The sequence below is a fragment of the Rhinoraja longicauda genome, chromosome 27, assembly GCF_053455715.1.
Source record: "Rhinoraja longicauda isolate Sanriku21f chromosome 27, sRhiLon1.1, whole genome shotgun sequence".
Taxonomy (NCBI): domain Eukaryota; kingdom Metazoa; phylum Chordata; class Chondrichthyes; order Rajiformes; family Arhynchobatidae; genus Rhinoraja; species Rhinoraja longicauda.
Window position 1 is genome coordinate 12,039,996 of NC_135979.1, and position 16,352 is coordinate 12,056,347.

Genomic DNA, 16,352 nt, shown 5'->3' on the forward strand with positions numbered 1-16,352 from the left:
GAAAAGAGGAGAGTCGGATTGGGTGCAAAGGCAAAAAGGTTGCTACTACACTTTTTGTTACATCTTTACCGCAGCCTCTCACACGCACGTGATCCTCGACGTGCCCCTCCCCCCCCCCCCCGGACCAACGCCGTCATTTCCGGCAGCGTCAGGCTTTCCCCTCTGCTGACCGACGGCCGTTGGGCTGCGAGTGTTTGTCGGTGGCGGCCGGTGAGTTGTTGTCGTCGTGGCCGGGGGCTTGAGGGGAGGGGGATGTGTCTCTGTAACTGCGCGGCTGCCTCTGTAGGTGGCTTCGGGTTGAAGCCCCAGGGCCGTGTTGTTGGCAGTGGCGGGATGAGCGTTAGCCGTGTGTGTGAGAGAGGGGAGAGCAGAGCAGAGCGCAGAGTCCCGTACCGTCATCAAATGGTGGGCTGTCGCCTTGTCCGCAGGCCTGGGGCCGGGGTTGGACGGCTGCCCGGCCGGCGCTACCGGCACCCCCGCTCACCCTGCCTGGCTGCAGCCGTCTCTTTCCCCACACACCCTCCCCATTCACAGCTGCTGCAGAGTCAGTCCTATATTCCCCAATGTTAGTTAGTGTCACAGGGCGAGAATTCAGCCGAGTGTTGTCTTGTTGTTTGGGAGAAGTTGTTGGTCCGCATTTATAAAGAAAGTAAGTAAAATGACACATACATCTTCGTATTTTCTGTTTCCTCTTGAAGATCGTTTCCAGATTATTCCCTATACAGCTGTAGTGGGCGTAAAATGAAGTTGAAACACTTTGCATTGATTTCGTGGGCTTTTCCTCGAGAAACATATGTTGGAAATCCAAAATAAAACCAGAAAATACAGGGCCTTCGTAGCAAGTTAGGTAACCGCCATCGGTGTGATTATTGGTCCATTCTGTTGTTCTTCAAGCAGAATGTTCCCTCCGTGTTACACCAAAGTGGCTCTCCTATATTATGAGCTCTTCTCTGGAGTGCGTATTGAATCTGCAGACTTCTGACGTGATTAGTACCACAGGGCCAACTTTAAAGTACTTCAACTTGCAACCTGATCCCAAATTTGTAGTTAGATATTTTAATGTAAATTTGGGAAGATTTAGTTGTTTGCGGGTATGTGGAATTCTTAAGATGAGGGGATTCTGTGCTTAACTTAGACAATCCACTCAACCGGTACCAAATAATATAAAAATAGAAGTCTCTTTCCTAATGTATTTGAAGCAGAATATGTGTTTCAGTGGTTATTCAGTTTAAGACTTGCATATTGTGGTTTAACATGGTAAAAAAAAAACAGATTATAGAGTCTGTTTCTTTCTGCTTAAGCAGACTAGTTTTGTGTTCTTCTGCTTGTACCACATTTTCTTGGTACTTTTTCCACTTACCTTGGTAGAACCGATATTTGTTTGGACTAATAGAAAATACTTGATAAAAGTATGAAACAATACTAAAGTTTGCAGTTCTCTGAGGATGAATTATTGATTAGATTTGGAAATTGAGTGGTAGATAGACTCAATAAGATCTGTATTACAGCCTTAACTTTGCTTGGGTAGTTTGCCAAGACTGAGATAACTTGCTTCCGTTGGAGTTCTGAGATAATTATATGTGAATGGCAGATTCTTTCACCTATGGGGCAGACAGTGCTTGTCAGGATGATTGATTGTGCCATTGAAACATAGGCTTGAGGTTTGAAATCTTTTCCAAAATGTTTGTTAATTTTGAAAAGCTGAGGGCTAAAGATTTGAGGTCAATAGAGATGTATAATTTTCAAGGATATTTTGTTTTGGAGGCTAAAAATAGATGGGTGCAAATCATACATGTGATTTACACTTTATGGAGTAGTGATGTCACCAAAGATCTGGATGTTTTACACATGGTTTAAGTGATTATGGACAAAATTAGAAATGTTTTTCCCCTCACTTCGTACTTACTTACAATATAGGACGCCATCTGGTCAATCAAGTCTCATTCTCCCACATTTCCCTGGATTTATTCTCTCCCGCATGACCATCATATCTCTACCTGCCTACCCTAGGGTAATATACAGTGGCCAAGAAACTTATCAGTATGTCCTTGGGATGTGGGAGGAAATTGGAGTACTTGGCAGTGACAGAGAGAATGCACAAATTCTATGCTGACAGCGCTGGAGGCCAGAATCAAGCCCAGCGTTCTACAGCTGTGGGCAGGCAACATTGGCATTGGTTTATTATTGTCACGTGCACTGTGATACAGTGAAAAACTTTGTTTTGTGTACTATCCAGGCTGATTATACAATACACCAGTATAACAGGCGGTGCATAAAAGATAAACAGTAAAAACTAGTGCTACAGAAAAGAGTGGAGGGATTATAATAGATATTCGTAGATCCTGTGTTCAGCATGCAAAGTCTCCATGCTCCAGTGCCATCTTGGGTAGATTAACTGCTCTGCTACCATGCTGCCTATATTGCAAACTTTTATTCCACCCTTAGTGTAATATTTGACCATGAGGTGATGAACTAAGAATTGTGTACATGTCTGCAGAAATGCTGCCTACTTACAACTCCGCAGTGGATTCTGACTCTCATTTGTGCCTTTTTTTTAAAATCTAACCCTATCCCAGTGTTTACGTTGTTGACTTTGCACTGCTCTCCATAACCTTGAAGTCATATTAAACCCAAATATCTTTGTATTTCCTCTCACTGTTCTTATTCCCTAGCAGACCATTATCAGATCCAGGATAAGCAAGGCCTTGACTTTTAAAAAGAAAATATTACTATTATAATTTTCAAATTTCCCCATTGCCTCCAATTTTGTCTCCAACCCTCCCTATTTCAAATCCCCCCCAGTCCTTTAACCTAGAGAAATCCCAAATCCTCCAGGTTGTTTCTTGATTATCCCCAAATTAAATACCCCTATTTTACCTGGACGATCTCCGACATCTCCCTCCCGTTTCTGGACCTCACCATCTCCATCACAGGAGACAGACTAGTGACGGACATTTACTATAAACCCACTGACTCGCACAGCTATCTGGACTACACTTCTTCCCACCCGGTCCCCTGCAAAAAGTCTATCCCCTACTCCCAATTCCTCCGTCTACGCTGCATCTGCGCCCGGGATGAGGTGTTTCACACTAGGGCTTCCGAGATGTCCTCGTTCTTCAGGAAATGGGGCTTCCCCTCCTCCATTATAGATGAAGCTCTCACTAGGGTCTCTTCTACATCCCGCAGCTCTGCTCTTCCTCCCCCTCCCCCCACTCGCAACAAGGACAGAATCCCCCTCGTTCTCACCTTCCACCCCACCAGCCAGCGGATCCAACATATCATCCACCAACATTTCCGTCACCTACAACGGGACCCCACCACTGGCCATATCTTCCCATCCCCTCCCCTCTCTGCGTTCCACAGCGACCGTTCCCTCCGTAACACCATGGTCCACTCGTCCCTTCCCACCCAAACCACCCCAACCCCGGGCACTTTCCCCTGCAACCGCACCAGATGCAACACCTGTCCCTTTACCTCCCCCCTCAACTCCATCCAAAGACCCAAACAGTCTTTCCAGGTGAGATAGAGGTTCACCTGCACCTCCTCCAACCTCATCTATTGCATCCGCTGCTCCAGATGTCAACTTATTTACATCGGCGAAACCAAGCGCAGGCTCGGCGATCGCTTCGCTGAACACCTGCGCTCGGTCCGCATTACCCAAACTGATCTCCCGGTGGCCGAGCACTTCAACTCCCCCTCCCATTCCCAGTCTGACCTTTCTGTCATGGGCCTCCTCCAGTGCCATAGTGAGGTCCACCGGAAATTGGAGGAACAGCACCTCATATTTCGCCTGGGCAGTTTGCAGCCCAGTGGTATGAACATCGACTTCTCCAACTTTAGATAGTTCCTCTGTCCCTCCCTTCCCCTCCTCCTTCCCAGATGTCCCTCTTATCTTCCTGTCTCCACCTATATCCTTCCTTTGTCCCGCCCCCCGACATCAGTCTGAAGAAGGGTCTCGACCCGAAACGTCACCCATTCCTTCTCTCCCGAGATGCTGCCTGACCTGCTGAGTTACTCCAGCATTTTGTGAATAATACCCCTATTTTTCAACAGTTTGGGTAAAGGAAATTTGCCCTTGCAATATTTACAAAAAATCTGAGATAGAATAAAAATTCACTATTACAGGGGCAAAATATTTTAAACAATTTATTTTTTATTGAGTATTTTTACACATGATGTGGCAAATTGCAATATGGAGAGTTTTCTGGGAAAGTAACCCCTCCATATGGGGTCACATACTCCATCATTGGGAGCAATGCTCTCGACCCTGGAATTTCACCGTTCAATAATAATCAGTCTTTAAAAAGCTTCTTAAATCAAGCTCATTGAGCAACTTTTTTTTATGTCAAATGTTTGAAATCTGTTTTTTGTTTTGTTGCAGGTTCTATAATAATACAGGTTATTGTGAATGTTATTTTCTGTCCATTCTGCTTCAACTAAAACTTTTAAATTTTGGATTTGAACTAATCTTTGTTGTACACAAGTATTTCTTCCTAAAGTAATTTGTTCGCTATTTCCCCTCGTTTTTAGGGAAAACACTGGGGAAAAGTGCCTTACGTTTTGGTGCCTAGATTTGTAATTTGTAATTTAAATCATTTGTTAGATAGGGTAAAATGCAAGTGTTTTAGTAGCTTCTGGGTTACATTAGAAGGCACAGTAACTGATGCTTTACATTTTGCTAGATTTCGTGAATTTCATCATGGCTCGTGGACAGCAGAAACTACAAGCCCAGCAGAAGAATGCTAAGAGGCAAGCTGATAAGAAAAAGGGGGGATCTGATCAAAAAGCAGCAGCAAAGGCAGCACTCGTGCACACATGTCCTGTCTGCAAAGTAAGAGAATAGGCCAATAGTCCAATTTCCAACTATGCTGAAATGTATTTCAGATGAATGTTATACTGCACTTTTTTTTGTTCAAATTGTGATTTAAAATCATTAACATTGCCAGAATAATTGCAACAGTGTGAATTAAACCAGCAGGGTTAACTTGATTATATTCACTAAATTGTCCAAAAAGAGAGAATTTAACTTGAGCCCCCCCCTCATAATAATCCTGCAGACTTTCCATTGCCCAGATACTCAACTGGACCAGCCAGGTAAATAATGTGGCTGTAAGAGCAGGTCAGAGGCAGGGAGTACTAGGTCAAATGGCAACCCAAAGACTTTTCACATCCACAAATTAAGTCAGCATTGTGCCTGCCTGGATGAGTGCATCTGCACTGACATTTGAGAAGTTTATCATCGAGACAAAGCAATCTGTGTAATTTGTAGCCAATCCACCACCATAAATATTTATTCCTTTTACTACAAGCACACCATGGTTGCAGTGGGTATACCATCTACATTCTGCATTGCGGTTACATTGGAAACTAGCACTTCCAAACGTATGGCCTCTACTGCAAAGAAGGGCAAGGGCATAAACTGCATGTTTCACTCCAACTGGCACACCATCTTGACTTGAAAAGTGAGATTGCCTTTTCTCCATCATTGTCATTTTGCTGCCTTCGAAGTATTTTCTTTCAATGAAATGGACTGATTTATGATCTAATTCCTCATGTCCACTATTGCTTCATATCCATACTTTTGCTTACCGTTCTCATATTTAAGACAAACATTTAACCATCAAACACAATTTTGCTGAAGAATTCCACTATCTTTGGTATGTAGAAATATTTCCTAACCTGAAAGCAGAGATAAAATGCTGGAGTAACTCAGCAGGACAGGCAGCATCTCTGGAGAGAAGGAATGGGTGACTTTTCGGGTCGAGACCTTTCTTCAGACTGATGACAGGGGAGTGGGCGGTACAGAGATAAAATGTAGTCGGAGACAGTAAGACTGGTGGGAGAACTGGGTAAGGGGAGGGGATGGAGAGAAAGGGAAAGCAAGGGCTACTTGAATTTAGATAAATCAATGTTCATACTGCTGGGGTGTAAGCTACCCAAGCAAAATATCAGGTGCTGTTCCTCCAATTTGCGCTGGGCCTCACTCTGTCAATGGAGGAGGCTCAGGACAGAAAGGTCAGTTTGGGAATGGGAGGGGAAGTTAAAGTGCTGAGCAACCGGGAGATCAGGTAGGTTTAGGCAGACTGAGCGAAGGTGTTCAGCGAAACTATCGGCAAGCCTGCGATTGGTCTCGCCGATATACAGGAGTTGACACCTGGAACACCGGAGGATACAGTAGATGAGGTTGGAGGAGGTGCAAGTGAACCTCTACCTCACCTGAAAAGACTGTTGGGGTCCTTGGACGGAGTTGAGGGGGGAGGTAAATGGACAGGTGTTGCATTTCCTGCTGTTGCAAGGGAAAGTACCTGGGGAGGGGGTGGTTTGGGTGAGAAGGAATGAGTTGACCAGGGAGTTGCGGAGGGAATGGTCTCTGCGGAAAGCAGAAAGGAGTAGAGATGGGAAGATGTGGCCAGTAGTGGGATCCCGTTAGAGGTGGCGAAAATGTTGGAGGATTATATGCTGTATATGCGGACTGATGGGGTGGAAGGGGAGGACAAGGGGGAACTCTGTCCTTGATACGAATGGGGAGAGGGGGAATAAGAGCAGAGATGTGAGATATCAAGGAGACCCTAGTGAGAGCCTCATCTATAATGGAAGAGGGGAACCCCTGTTCCCTAAAGAATGAGGACATCTCCGATGACCTGGTATGGAAAACCTCATCCTGGGCGCAGATGCGGTGTAGACGGAGGAATTGGGAGTAGGGGGTAGAGTCTTTATAGGAAGCAGGGTGGAAAGAAGTGTAATTTAGATAGCTGTGGGAGTGAGTGGGTTTGTAATAGATGTCAGTCGATAATCTGTCTCCTGTGATGGAAACGGTGAGATCTAGAAACGGTAGGGAGATGTCGGAGATGGTCTAAGTGAATTTGAGTGCAGGATGGAAATTAGTCATGAAGTTGATGAAGTCAGTGAGTTCTGCATGGGTGCAGCAGGTAACACCGATGCAGTTGTCAGGTAGAGTTCGGGGATAGCGCCAGTGTACGCCTGTACACTCACCTGGTCCTAACCTGAAATATTCAGTCATTTTTGAAATTTTCCCAGTCGGTGACCTACGTAAATATTTTCTTTCCATCCTCTCAGTTCCCTTTAAGATATTAAACATTGGCCAAAAACACTTGGGACTAAAATTTTAGGGAGCTATACATTTAGTTTGAATCTCGGTTTGTAATTTCATTTGTATCTGTGTTGCACTTTCTTCAAGGCCAATAAGGTATGCAACTTAGAACTGCGCTTGATATTTCACATGTGGTCTAATCAGGAATTTTTATAACTAGTATTTTGTTGGACTTTCATTTTTAATGACCACTCAGTTAATTGTGTTACTTATCAGTATAAGAAAAGAACTGCAGATGCTGGTACAAATCGAAGGTATTTATTCACAAAGTGCTGGAGTAACTCAGCAGGTCGGGCAGCATCTCGGGAGAGAAGGAATGGGTGACGTTTCGGGTCGAGACCCTTCTTCAGACTGATGTCAGGGGGGGCGGGACAAAGGAAGGATGTCCTTTGTCCCGCCCCCCCTGACATCAGTCTGAAGAAGGGTCTCGACCCGAAACGTCACCCATTCCTTCTCTCCCGAGATGCTGCCCGACCTGCTGAGTTACTCCAGCACTTTGTGAATAAATACCTTCGATGTGTTACTTATCATTTACATTTATATTTTCTATTCTTCCAGACACAGATGCCAGATCCTAAAACCTTCAAACAACATTTTGAGAGTAAACATCCTAAATCTCCTTTGCCTCCTGAACTGGAAGATGTGCAGGCATAAATAAAAGCACAACTTGGATTTGGGTGAGAAGATTTTCAGTGTTAATCTCTTGTTACCTAGTAAGAGAAAGGAAAGAGCACAGGTTTTTGATTTTGGCTGTGGTTACTGTCATTATGGGGAGACATTGGCATAGCAATAAAGTTACTGGGGTAATGACCAGAAAGTTGGACTATTAATCTGATGACAGGAGTTAATACCCCAATTTTGGGAGAAAGGGAAGATCACTAAATAAACATTGAGTAGATGAGGCTCTTCCAAGAAATTGTGAGATTATAGTTGTTTTCAGTCATATATAATTGAGATTTGAATCTAATGAATTATTTAATTCTGACATTGGGCCTACAATGTTTTTATACAAAAATAAATGTTAGTTAACCTAAATCAGAAAAAAATTACCTTTGAATAAAAGTTGTGAACTGGATTTTGTCTTGTTTTCAAACTTTATTAAAAAACTGAGTTTATATTTTCAGATTTTTGTTGTTCAATGCTGCTTGTATGTAACCCAGTTAAGATGCTCAAGGTGATTTTTTCCTAAGCACATCAAGTTAATGCATCACAAAAGCATGTGAATGAATTCCCCCAGCATGAAGTGGTTATCTGTCACTAGAGCTAAAAGTTTAGGTGTAAGTTTGCATCCTGTTGGTTTGTATGTCACTTATGAACAGGATTCATAGAATCTGCGGCAATTAAGTAGCTTTCAGCCAAGCCAAAGTTCTTGTTATACAAACCTTATGGGATGCTTTTAAACTGTGAAAATGGCACTGCCGTTAATATAACTAACTTACAGCTCCAGTGAACTGGGTTTGATTCTGATCTATGCTGAATGCGTAGTTTATATTCTCCCCGCGACACTGGGTTTCCCCAGGTATTCCAGACCTTTCCCACATTCCAAAGTTGTATTAATTCACTTTTGTAATTCATCCCCCCATGTAGGATGGATGATGGGGTGCAGTGGTGAGATCTTCGAATGGGCATGTGCGAAGAAAATAAGTGGGGAGAATGGGGATTGCTCTCAGCTGGAAATAATAAATACACCAGTACAATTTTACATAGCAAAGCTCATGCTTAGAAATTAAATATGTCATTTGTTCATTTTGAGATTAATCTGCTATTCAATTAGTTTCCAGTTAATATCCAGCTGGCAACCGTGACTTTTTAACCCAGTGAATTGCAGTTTACCAGGCATCAAGCATTTGCTCAGTGTTACTATGTAGAGTCCTGCATTGTCTGCATTATAGAGCTATGACATTCAAACTTGGGTAGTGTTGTCATTCAGAATTTTTAAAAAGGGCAAATGTTTCATTAATTGTAATTTTTCCTAATGTAAACTCGTAATGTCAAGAAGAGTACCATTCTGGTTGTGGTTGTGCTTTGGCTTTGCAAAGCCAGCTATTGGAGGACCTGAGGTATGGGGTATATTGCCTTTCATTGGTTAGTTGTGTATGACAGGAAGCTCATAAATTTGAGGATATTCAAAGTATTCATTTAAAAGTAACTTTAAAAATATCCCAAAGATGGACACACAATGCTGAAGTAACTCTGTGGGTCAGGCAGCATATCTGGAGAAAATGGATAGGTAATGTTTCAGTTGGGACCCTTCTTTGGTTTAAAAATATCCCTGTACCTTATATTTACGCTATTGATTGTAACCTTGCATTTACATGAAACGTGCCTTCTCGAATCCAAGTTCTTTCTTTATTATTCCTGTTTATCCTTTTTATATTATTGTTACTTCTCCCTTTCTGCAAAAATAATATGCCAATTGATTATTAGACAGCTTGTACTTGCTAATGCAGCTTCAGTGCCGCTGAATATTCTGGGGTGTTTTATGATGGTGGGGGGTTGGAAATAGTTAAACAGGGGGAAATCGATGCCAAGGGGGACTCTCCTCCCTAACCATAGGTGACAATAGAGAGGGGTAGGATGTGATAACTTTGTTTTTTAAGGATAAGGGAAAAGGACTGGTTAATTCAGATATTCCCTGATATTCACATTCAAAAATCATCAGTAAACTTCAATACATTCAAAACTCCGCTGCCCGTCTACTCACCCACACCCCGATCCGTGACCATATCACCCCCGTCCTTTACAAACTCCACTGGCTCCCCATCCCCCAGAGAATCCAGTACAAAATCCTCCTCATAACCTACAAAGCCCTCCATAACCTGGCCCCATCCTACCTGACCGACCTCCTCCACAGGCACACTCCCACCTGCACCCTCCGCTCTGCTGCTGCCAATCTCCTATCCCCCCACATCCGGACCAAACTCAGATCCTGGGGGGACAGGGCTTTCTCCATCGCTGCTCCCACCCTATGGAACTCACTACCCCAAACCGTTAGAGACTCCTCCACACTCACCACATTCAAAACATCACTGAAGTCTCACCTGTTCAGTACTGCCTTCAACCACTGAAGGTCACCTCACCTTCTGTCTCCTTTCTCTGTTCGTTTACTTATTTACTTATTTATCTATTTATTCATTTCCCTATGTTCTCTAAATCCCTGTAAAGCGTCTTTGAGTATATGAAAAGCGCTATATAAATGTAATGTATTATTATTATTATAAGTAATACTGCACAATATCAATACCATCTGAGCCTTAATTACACTGATTTCTAACAAACCTATTCATTTCCTCTCACTTACTAGGTTATTGTGTGTGTGTATATATACTGAACTTTTTTGTTTAATATGCAATTTACAGAGTATATGTTTACATATATGTTGTATTGCTGCAAGTAAGAATTTCATTTATATCGTTTTGGGATATATGACAAATACTTGTCTCTTGTTTGTATGGCATGCAGCAGATAATCTTTTCTTATTTCTGCACACCATAATTTATGTAAAAGTAAAGCATTTATTAATCCCAGATTCATTTATATAGATAACTTTACAATTTTTGCATTGTAAACGGATTTTATTGTGTATTGTAACATCATAAAATAAGTAAGAAGTAAGAATTTCATTTACGTTTTGGGATATATGACAAATACTTGTCTCTTGTTTGTATGGCATGCAGCAGATAATCTTTTCTTATTTCTGCACACCATAATTTATGTAAAAGTAAAGCATTTATTAATCCCAGATTCATTTATATAGATAACTTTACAATTTTTGCATTGTAAACAGATTTTATTGTGTATTGTAACATCATAAAATAAGTTTGTCAAAGAATAGTTTGTTTATTGGCACTAAAAAGAATTAAACAAATTTGTATAACATCTATTTTTACAAAGTGAATATCCAAATGAAGTTATCTACAGCTTTCATTTTTTAAATTAAAAGTAAGATTGGATTAGAGCTTGGTTACATGTGGCAGTGTTTGTTAACTTTTTTGTGTTTGCTTTTAGACTTGGAATTCTGCTGACATGATGCACTGAATACTACTACACAAGGCCTGGAAAAGATGAAGAAATTTTAATTCTTCAACCTTTTCAATTTCTACTTACTACTGAACTGTTGGTGTTTAATCTTTTCATGTTTTGGGACAAAGAAGCATTGAAGATTTTTTGTTTGGGCATTACAAAGGTTCCAATTCTTTGAGTAGGTTCGGTGAAAGATGTGGTACAGATCTCGTGATAGATTAGTACTAATATGAACTTGTCTCTTCACTACTTTTAAGCACTGGCATCATTGTAATATTAGTACTGTTGGAGTCTGTTACAAAAAATATGGGAGTTTGAATCTAACTTACAACTATATTGTTTTTTTGAGAACCACTATGGGTGAATACTGTGTTAGGTTAGAGTACTGGTCTATGACTAATAAAATTCCTTGACCTCCCTAAGTACAGCCCAGTCAGCCATTTTAGCATATGTATGCCTTGTACAGCTTGTGTTCGGCACCTTCTTTGCAGAAGGGATGTTGCAATATATTAAAACGTATCCCTGTTGCAAACTGATAATTATGATCAATCCATAAAGATACTAGGGTCTATCTCACTAGATGCTACCAGATGATTGCAGGACAATTTATTCTCGTGACCACCCGTCTGATTTTTAATTTACCTTATAACATATAACATATAACATATAACAACTACAGCATGGAAACAGGCCTGTCCGGCCCTACCAGTCCACGCCGACCATTCTCTGTTTGATTTTCTGAAAATAAATAACATGAGCTCCACAAATCATATAGTAGGATTCCCAACAGTTTAACAGGCATTATTGTACAGACATCAGATGCTTCAAGTAGACTTTTGAAGGAACATAGTCTCTTGATGCAAATTCAGAGGCTGTTTGAGCTCTACAGATATTGTTTGCAAACTATTAGTTTATAGCTACAGTTTGCAGAGTTAACATCTATTGTTGGAAAACTGGTAAGTTTGTATATACCAGATTATTAACGAGTCATGGTTTTATGAAATTTGGTTGAAGGGGTTACTCCATATAGAGAGAAACCAATTATCACATTGACTGAAATTCCAATTTGAAATGACAATATCTAGGAGTCCAATTTGAAATGACAATATCTAGGATTGCAATAGCTTTTATTACACCTGGATATGCTTCTAGTCCTTAGCCTTATTTTCTCTCAATTCTGTAGCAATCGTGCATAATCATACATACAGTATTTTGTGATTTAACTGGAGCTCACTGTAATTTCAATAAATATCAAAAGCACATTTTCTTATAGAATGGCTCAATCACCTTTATTTGTTTAAATGACATTTGTGGCAATGCCTGACTCGTATTGTTTCCTACAATATGTAGCCCTTGATAATAGTCTAATTAAAGAAAACCTCGACTCTAAACTAGTCTAACACTGAGTTTCTTGTAACTATGCTTTGGTTGAAGGCAAGAGTAAACACTGATGAAGAAAAAGATTTTTACTTTTTTATGTGCCACGATTTCAGTAAAGCTTTTATTTTAAGGAATGCAGTTAATTAATACAAGTGTGAAGATCAATTTTGAGCACTGTTTTCTGATGCAGCTGAGTTAAATGTGTTTAATATTCTTAACAGTTCAAATTTTATTACATTTTCTCAAATGCCGAATGCTTAACAAAAAGAGCTTGTGTTTAATTTGGTGACTGAAATTGTTGCCATCTTTTTAGCTTTACTCCTTGTTTCAGTGGTTGTAATTTTGTTTAAAAAGGTAATTGTATCCCGAGAACGTGAGTCTTCCACTGATCCGTTGGAGTCTGAGGTTAGGAAGAGAGCTAAGTTTTGGACTTAATGCTATGTTTATTAATTTGAAAATGCATAACATATTCAGGTACTTCGTTATTAAAAATGGCATTTTAAAAACGAGATTATACACTACAAAAATAGTACTGAACTGTGACTCTAGAAATATAGAATGGCAAGAAGAATCAAACTTTAAAAACTCGCTTAATTTTGTTAATTCTTGAAATTTTGTGTCTAGGTTATAAAATAATAATTTTCAAACTAAATATTTAATACATCAGGCACAGTATATCATGTCTGTCCTACAGTAAGGCATTTGACCAGGTTCTGCATGGTAGGCTGCTATGGAAGGTTAGATTACATGGGATCCAAGGAGAGATGGCTGAATGGATAGCAAATTGGCTCCATGGAAGGAAGCAGAGCGTGATGGTGGAAAGTTGCTTCTCGGAATGGAGGCCTGCGACTAGTGGTGTGCCTCAGGGTTTGGTGCTGGGCCTGTTACTGTTTGTCATCTACATCAATGATTTGGATGAGAACATAAGGGCAAGATTAGCAAGTTTGCTGATGATACAAAAGTAAATGTTTTTGCAGATAGTGAAGATGGTTGTGAAAGTTTGCAGCAGGGTCTGGATCGATTGGCCAGGTGGGCAGAAAAATGGTTGATGAAATTTAATACAGAGAAGTGTGAGGTGTTGCATTTTGGGATGTCTAACAAGGGCAGGACCTACACAGTAAATGATAGGCCTCTGGGGAGTGTTGTAGAGCAGAGGGATCTAGGAGTGCAGGTGCATGGTTCCTTGAAGGTTGTCGCAGGTAGATAAGGTGGTCAAAAGGGCTTTTGGCACATTGGCCTTCATCAGTCAGAGTATTAAGTATAGAAGTTGGGAGGTCATGTTGCAGTTGTATAAGACATTGGTGAGACCGCATATAGAATATTGTGTTCAGTTCTGGGCACCATGTTATAGGAAAGATATTATCAAGCTTGAAAGGGCTCAGAAAAGATTTACGAGGATGTTGCCAGGACTTGCGGGTGTGAGCTATAGGGAGAGGTTGAGTAGACTGGGCCTCTATTCCTTGGAGCGCAGGAGATTGAGGGGTGTACAAAATCATGAGAGGAATAGATCGGGTAGATGCACAATCTCTTTACCAGAGAAGGGGAATCGAGGACCAGAAGACATAGGTTCAAGGTGAAGGGGAAAAGTTTTAATAGGAATTTGAGGGGGTAACTTTTTCACACAAAGGGTGGCGGATTTATGGAACGAGCTGCCAGAGGAGGTAGTTGAGGCTGGGACTATCCCAACATTTAAGAAACAGTTAGACAGGTACATGGATAAGACAGGTTTGGAGGGATATGGACCAAGTGCACGCAGGTGGGACTAGTGTAGCTGGGACATTGTTGGCCGGTGTGGGCAAGTTGGGCCGAAGGGCCTGTTTCCACGCTGTATCACTCTATGACTCTGTCCCCAACAGTTTATCAAAAACCATCTCTGACTGAGAACTTATTGCATTTGAATTACAATTTTTGTTTTGTCAACCAGAGTTACATTGCTAAGATGTCCAGGAAAGCTCTACGTATTACTAAGTAAAAAATACAAGACAGTTGTAATAACCAAAGGCTTTTGGATGCTTTCCATATGTCTTTTTGAATAGCTTGTAGAGCATCTTTTCATGCCCATAAGATATAGGAGTAGAAGAAAGCTGTCATCTGTCAAGATCATAGGTGATATGCCTTCAGCTTTTCTGCCCACCCTTTGCCAATATTAATTAATTCCACTGGATTCTTTAATCCATCAATTTTAGCCCCTGTTATACTGTTTATTACACTGAATTGCTTGTGGGGTAGGTTTGGAGTAACTGATTTGATAACTTTGTTCTTTTTGGTGAAGAAATAGTTGTAAACACTATTTCAAAACTGGTTAATTACACATCACAATTTAGTTTAACTCTAGTTTCAAAGTGTCAAGGTCAATAATTATATTACATACATTACATACATCTGAATGACGGAGTAGACTTGATGGGCCGAATGGCCCAATTCCACTCCTATCACTTATGATCATAAGATCACTTAAATGTTCACTAAGTCAGTCAAAGTCCATGGAAATAAAGTTCTAAAGAGTTCTCCGACCTGAAATTTGACTCCGTTTCTCTTTCCACAGATGGTTTCTAACTTGAGTGTTTACAGCATCTTTGATTTTTAATTTTATCTTATACAAGTGTCTGAATAAAGTAGAAAAAAAACTGCAGATGCTGGTTTAAATCGAATGTAGACATAAAATGCTGGAGTAACTCAGCGGGTCAGGCAACATCTCGGGAGTGAAGGAATGGGTGACGTTTCGGGTCGAGACCCTTCAGACTGAATAAAGTTCTTTGCAAGTTATTACATTTCAATAGACAATAGTTGCAGGAGTAGGCCATTCGGCCCTTCGAGCCAGCACCGCCATTCAATGTGATCATGGCTGATCATTCACAATCAGTACCCCGTTCCTGCCTTCTCCCCATACTCCCTGACTCCGCTATCTTTAAGAGCTCTATCTAGCTCTCTTGAAAACATCCAGAGAAATGGCCTCCGCTGCCTTCTGAGGCAGAGAATTCTACAGATTTACAACTCTGAAAGTTTTTCCTCATCTCCGTTCTAAATGGCCTACCCCTTATTCTTAAACTTTTCCATGCAACCTTTTGGGATAACAGTCTTGTTTTTTTAATTAAAATATTTTCGAGATTAATGCTACGAGGATCAAAGAGATTGAATGTGTTTAGCCCTTATGAATTCAAGTCTAATACGACAACGTATTAAACAATTCTGAGATTCAGTAACTGTATGCGAGAGCGGAGGAAAGTTTTGAATGCATTCCTGAGATTTTTTCATATGCCCCAATTTACTCGCTCAGCTTTCCATGTGTCAGATTTTACGTGCATCTACATAGAATTCGGCTTTGTTCGGTTTCGTGGAGAAACAAGGAACTGCTGATGCTGGTTTACAAACAAAAACTGCGGGAGTAACACAGCGAGTCAAGAAGCACCTCGAGGGTCTGAAGAAGAGGCTGGAGACGAGACGTCACCTACGATGTTGCTTGACCCGCTGGGTTACTCCAGCATTTTGTTTTTAGTTTTATTCTGATCAGATCAATTTTATTGTAATCACCATCCCTTCGATGCATGGTTATCACCTCTAGGACTTCCTGATTACCACTTCCATCACCCTTCCAAGCAAGCAGGTACTGTCGAAGTATGGAGAAACAAGGAACAGCAGATGCTGATTTAAAAAAAGACACAAAGTGCTGGAGTAAGCGGGCCAGGCTGCATCTCTGCAGTACATCAGTCCGAAGAAGGATTCCGACCCCCTCAGCACTTTACATTTTGTTACTGTAGAAGTAAGGGAATACGTTTGCAACACCTGGTTAAAACACAAGCAGCAAATCCGATACCTTGTTTAACCTTTAACACCTTTG

General features: G+C 41.0%; 1 protein-coding gene across 1 annotated transcript; it reads left to right on the top strand.

The window, feature by feature from the left end:
• The first annotated feature begins 126 nt into the window (after window positions 1-126).
• LOC144606768 (zinc finger protein 706) lies at window positions 127-13,021 on the top strand. The gene is made up of 4 exons (XM_078423117.1): window positions 127-210; window positions 4,683-4,831; window positions 7,670-7,788; window positions 11,120-13,021. Exons 2-3 carry the CDS (start codon window positions 4,700-4,702, stop codon window positions 7,763-7,765), a joined length of 228 nt encoding a protein of 75 aa, XP_078279243.1. The 5' UTR covers window positions 127-210; window positions 4,683-4,699; the 3' UTR covers window positions 7,766-7,788; window positions 11,120-13,021.
• The last annotated feature ends 3,331 nt before the right edge of the window (window positions 13,022-16,352 follow it).

Excerpts from the sequence above, each read along its gene's own strand:
- LOC144606768 (XM_078423117.1), top strand. The coding sequence starts at position 4,700 with ATGGCTCGTGGACAGCAGAAACTACAAGCCCAGCAGAAGAATGCTAAG. Across the intron at positions 4,832-7,669 it reads ACACATGTCCTGTCTGCAAA|ACACAGATGCCAGATCCTAA; the intron begins GTAAGAGAATAG and ends CTATTCTTCCAG.